This window comes from Mycetomoellerius zeteki, unplaced genomic scaffold, assembly GCF_001594055.1.
Source record: "Mycetomoellerius zeteki isolate Tzet28-1 unplaced genomic scaffold, Tzet1.0 scaffold564, whole genome shotgun sequence".
Classification (NCBI taxonomy): domain Eukaryota; kingdom Metazoa; phylum Arthropoda; class Insecta; order Hymenoptera; family Formicidae; genus Mycetomoellerius; species Mycetomoellerius zeteki.
The window spans coordinates 217511-223655 of NW_017257571.1; the positions used below are offsets into that span (position 1 = coordinate 217511).

A 6145-nucleotide genomic window follows, 5' to 3' on the forward strand; every position below is an offset into this window, starting at 1 on the left:
TTTATGCCATCTAAACATTTAATAATATCCGACGTTTAATCAAAGATTACTTGTAGTGGCCAAATTTGACACTTAACACAGTAATTAATTTCTTTTAATCGCTGCCATCCGCCTAGTTTTTCGAAATCATTCAAGAATAATAATTTTATTTGTTTCGATATCTCAAACAGCAAAAGTTTAACTTCTGTGTTAGAAAAAGTCGAATCCTATCATCCTATATATATATTTACGTCCAAGAATAGTTTTCTCTTCCTTAGATCTCAGAATACTTATATAGAATAAGCGATTACTTTGGAATCTTCTTTATGTTCCATATAATCGAAAATGTATTTCACATAATTGCTGCGCACAGCGAAAAATTGCTTTTTTAATCTAAAGTTTTGAATCGAACTTGTTAAACAAGCAATCTATTTGTTTAGAAAGGTCTTGCAATGTTCTAAATAGCATATTGTGAATATGAAGGCAGAGAGAGAGCGAGAGAGAAAGAGAGAGTATCAGAATAGATAAAAACTGGATATACTTATAGCATTGCTTTCTTCATAAAATTGGAAGTAACAGAAAATCATTTTTTCTTTATGTCGAGGAATGTCATCGTTCTCAATTCCTCACATTCTAATATTCTCCGCAAAATAACAATATAACATTACATCAATATTACTGTAATTAGATATTATACTTAACAATGTAAGTATAATATCTAATACACATTTTTTGCACGTAACATTGTTGAGTAGAAAATTATAACATTCATGTAATGTTATATACTGTTACTTTGTATTTACTGAATTCGACATCTTCATAATCGAATATCTCAAATCAAAATTCCGTTAAATTTACTTGACTAACGCGACAAATATAATTATTTATTAATTATTGCAAATCCCATCAAAACTTAATTTTTTAAAGCTTTTAAGCTTAATTTTCGAGAGAAGTTCTTAATTTTCAAATTTATAATTCGGAAATGAATAATGCTCATTTCTAAGAAAATGTTGCAAGTTCATTTTCCGTTAATTCTGGAGTATTCATATATGAAATTTAATGATACTTGAGTCTTAGACACTTGGGGCTTTGCAGAGTAACGTTATCAGAAATACAATACAATTAGTCAGTTTTTTATATATTATTTTTATATATTACGTAGAAGAGGAGAAGAATCTATGTCTTCTCCCGAAGAGAGGTATATTAAAATATATTTAAAGTTAAACTTTTTCGTCTACATAAAATAGGTGTGGACGCTTGAATGACTCACCGCCTATTTACATGCCAGTTAAGAAGTTATCAATAATTTCCAGGTATTGAAAAATCAACAGTCACTCCTGCTCGCTTCGGATTTATCAGACGAACTTGATTCGTCATTGGTGTGGTTACAATTACCGCGACTGGTGATTTGAAACGAATTTTTTGTTGGATCGGCAGGAAGTAGAGGCGATAACGTCGAGACAATTTTTTCTGTAGATGATGAATCCTCCAAATGTGACGGCACTTGCGACCTTCGTTGTTGATTTTCTGGATTATTTAATACAGAACGGAGAAACCTTCGTGTTTCCGCTCGCAACGCATTCAAACGCCCGTGAAGGATACGGTTGCGCCGTACGAGTATTATTGTACGCACGACAATGCTCAAGAGATCTGCGAGAAAGATTGAGAATAGTATCAGAACCGCGTCGGGAATAACGTGCGAAATGAGATAAATCCCTAGAGCAAATGCGAGAGATTTATGAGGATTGTACGAAGATCATTTCGCGGAAGGAACCTCTACTGCAAGCTTTGCTTTAGGAAGGTGCAAATACGAAATCATAGAGTATAACTATTTATCTCTACATTAGTTTTTTTTTTTTCAGTGAATTAATATATACAAATATTAATGTATTTTCTTATTATTATTTTTTTCTAAAAATTTTAATATAATTTTTTTATAATTAAAAACTGATGGATCATAGTGCATTTATTCCTGATGAAATTTAAAAACATCAAATTTGGATTAATTTAAAAAAAAAAGATTATTAAAATTAGATTAATTTTTTAAAAAGTTATAAAAATTTATTATATAAAAAATTTGTTTAATACTTCATTGGGAAAAAGTACATACGCAGATAAAAAAAAATTGATAAGGGAACGCTTTAAAGATTTGATACCATCAGTAGGAGTAGGAAATATATAACGTCATTACTTCTACTGTTATGTTTTATAACAATAATTTGATAATTGAAATTTTTTATGACGGTAACGATAACTAACTAAACGCTAAAGTTGGGAAAATCACTTTTGAAAAGTAACTAAATCACCATTACGCGTTATGTATTAAAAAAAGTATTTACGAATAAAAAGTAACGCATTACAAGTAACGAGTTATTTTTTTCGATAAATAACGCGTAATAGGGGGGAAGGGTGCTTCAAAAATAATTTTTCCAAAACCCTGGCGTTAACATTAGTCCCAAATTAGAATAGATGTAGTAAGCCTTAAGAAATTGATTAATCATAGTCGAATATTCTTTTTACATTTGAGCGTAATTGATTAATTCTACACTTATTGCATTTCGGGACTTATTATAATAAAAAATTTGCAATGTCATTACTTTGACTTATTATAACGTAAAGTAAAGGTAAAAATTGGCATTACAAGTAACACAGTACTCCCATTCCCTGGCTATCAGGCAATTAAAATAAAGTTTGTACGTTATGACGCAGCAGAGGTCTGAAGTTAAACCTATCAATTATTGCAACATAAATAAAATAATTTATAGAAATACCTAATTATTTAATATTTTTACCATACTTACTTAATATCTACTTAGTCATAATCTTATTGAATCCTTTGTAATCATTTCTTTTTCTTCTTTCTCTTTATCTATTTTAAGTCAAGATTACAAATAAAACCTATCAAACCGCAAATTAAATTAAAAAATCAAATAAATTTATTAAGTTAAGTTATTTCTCTTCATCGTCTGCTTTTGACAGCAAAAGCAATATATTATCTTGTTTTACGCTTTAGACATCCATAAAATCTCTCTTTCTTTTATAGCTTAAAATAAAATATATACCTATAAAAGCTCAAAATAGATACATGTGCGAAAAAACAATCTACTTTAACAAAATTAAAAAATTGATACGTTGGTCATTTTCAAGTGTACCCTTCCTCTTAAAATGTGTATTTGTTAACTATATTATGTTCTTTCAGTTTTGCTCTTTCAGTTCCGAGCTAATTTACGAGAATACTTGCCACGCGCGATCCGACGTGAAAAATTACTCCATAGCGGAAATCGCTCGATTCGGTGATTCGTGTCACATTACGCTCATCATTAGAGATTGAGGATTACAAATTAAAGATTAGAATTCAACCAATTAGATAATTTTAATTTTAATCCATTTTGTTCTTGAATTGAATTCTAATCCTCAATTCGCAATCCACAGTCTCCAATGCGTAATGTAACACAGCGTTAAGGCCTAGTTTCACAACTCACGGTTAATTCTTAACCGAAATTTAATTTATTCATTACCTCTTTCTAATTTTAGAATTGGAAAGAGATGAGAAAGTTGAACCTCAGTTAAGAATTAACCGTGAGCTAATTTGTGAAACTGGGCCTAAAAATATATTTAGCAAGAGTTGTTTCGTGGTCAGATCACGAGGATTCGAGAAAATTTTAAAATAACCGTCTAAAGTAGTCGAGAGATAAGATATGTATATAACATCTCGCAATTTCGAGTTTTTAGCAATTTTTTTACCTCTTCTTCTTTCCGCGACGAGTCTCTTGTAATCCTCATCAACGTTTGTCGCGTACCCCGCGCTTCTGTCCACGACAGAACAGTCTGATATCGTGTCCAGACAGTCGAGTCTTCGCAATTCACAATTCTCATAAGGCGGTAGGAGCGTCTCAACGATCGTCCCGGTTCGCAGCATCTCTTCCAACGCGAATCTCCGCCGTTTCATGCCGCTTTGAGATTCTCGTCGGTAGCGGACGCGCGAGCTAACAGTGGTTCCCGTGGCCATCGGGAACTCAGCTATGCAAACAGTCGGCGCCATTCTCGGTGCGCAAATTCTGAAACATGAATTCTGCATTACCGGTTTCCTACGAATAACATGTTTTGTTCGTTTCACAAGTGCGATGTCTTTACCACAGCAGTAAATATCGTTTTACGATATTTACTACCACAGTAGACATCTCGTAGTAAAGACTGCAATAAAGACAGCAGTAAAGACATATCGTAAAACGATACTAGTATCGTTTAATAAAAGCAAGAGTAACAGTTCGTCCGTAACGTAAAGATGATTTAAAACTTCGGCGAATATAATGTAAGCGTTGTTTTAGTATTCATTTATACAATCGGAATGATATATTTACATATAGCAAAAAAATGGGACGTCCTAGTATTTCTTAATTGTCATTTCTTACTAAAAGCAAAAAATTTGCGATTAAAAAAGGGCAATAAAATTTTTTCAACAAATTTCGTAATAAAATGAAACGTATATTATTTTTCACATAAAATATATTATTAAATATAGTATGACTGTAATTAATTTCTCGATGTGCAAATATCTTTTAGAACCTGTTTGATCGTTACATAGAATTGCATGAATTATATGAATATATTTGCTCTCTCGTCACTTAGACATTTATTCCAAATATATTCGGAATTCTCTCTTTTTTTTCTGTTCTCAACGACCAAGTACGTTTTAGAATAAATCTACATTGAGAAAGAGGTAATATCGCTATATCGCATTATTTCATATATTGTATTTTTTTCTTTCTCTTGCTTTAAAAAAAATTCATCTGTTTTTTAGATAGAACTAATAAAAGTAATTTTTCTAAACTCTTATTGTACAAAATAATTATAAAAATGTAACACAGTTTAATAAAGTTTTTTCTACAATTCAACTTTATAAAATATGAACAACAACATGGCTATCGTACCTTATAAATACATGCAGTAAAAACATCACATATTTGTGAAATGAGTAAAACATATTTATTGGCACAATTATCTTAATTTTATTCATGCGTACCTAGTGCATACCCAACAATATAAAAATGTTCAAAATATACATCTTCAAGTTGTTGACCGAAGACTTGTCAATTTATAGAGAGTCATGCATGAATATGTATTGCGTTGATTACGGACGATTATCGAGGTCATTTCTGAAAGTACGATCGTAAAAGTTGACAATAAGGGATCTGTCATTGTTGTTATAACTTCCGCAAAGCACGCATCGAATGGCGTGATTAGCGAGCTGACATGCCTCTTAATAATCTCTCGCTATTGACTTCGAAATAACATCCGGTGTTTTGATGACGACCTATGTGTCCTGCACGTGGGGTATCCTTCCGTTGCCCCCGCCCCCACGCGTGCAGCAGCCTCCACCCCCTCCCCGCCGCTCCCCTTCCCCCCGACGCGATCGATGCAGGCGATGACCTGATTACCGCCAACGTCACTGCACGTGCCTGCACCGAAATAATGCCAAAGCCTCACTATTCCCACTCGTGCAGGCGCGACGCGTATATATTTGAGATTGTTTTGACCTCGAATGCACCACGTGCGAGGCGTGACGTGGGCGCGCGCGCGCGCGCGGACAACTGCGACCGTATATGACATGTGATAAATAAATACAAGGAGTCCTTGACACATAGGTGCGTGGAAAGAGTAGGTAAAGAGCATCTGCATCGCGCAGCACAAGCTCGTCTGCATTTCACTCTCAATTATTCATGTCGCTGCAGATTTTCGTGTTAATTTTTACAATCCCTTCGCGTAATTTTGTATTCGTTACATACGTGCTTATTTATTATCACGTTTATATATGTATGTGTATATATTCCCGAGGGAAAAAATGTTTCATGTATAATTATATAGAATTATATAAAAAATTGACATATTTTGTATACAATTGTATATATAATTATATATAAAATATGTCCATATACATAACATTTTTTCCCCGGATTTTTTTCATTTGTTACGTTTTTTACGTGTTTATAAAATTATATATTATACAAATACTTATAATTGTCTTTTTATTATTACAAATAATATATTATATATATTTTTCAAATATATATAAAATGTAATAAACATATTTAATTATATATATATACATGAAATTATATATGTAATATTTGAAACCTATATATACATATATCTTATATTATACATA

General features: G+C 32.1%; 1 protein-coding gene across 2 annotated transcripts in view; it reads right to left on the minus strand.

Annotated features, from left to right (window-relative positions):
* Positions 1-1068: 1068 nt before the first annotated feature.
* Positions 1069-6145, minus strand: part of LOC108727917 (Clock interacting protein circadian) — a 15137-nt gene continuing 10060 nt past the window's right edge. Inside the window, exons 2-3 of one of the 2 annotated variants that reach the window (XM_018456219.1) lie at positions 3724-4037; positions 1069-1629 (exon numbers count right to left, since the gene is read on the minus strand). In XM_018456219.1, the coding sequence (XP_018311721.1) occupies positions 1304-1629; positions 3724-4021 (624 nt within the window). In that variant the 5' untranslated portion in view covers positions 4022-4037 and the 3' untranslated portion in view covers positions 1069-1303. Of the gene's footprint in view, positions 1630-3723; positions 4058-6145 lie in introns of those variants that run through there. The other variant, XM_018456218.1, reaches the window with a different exon arrangement.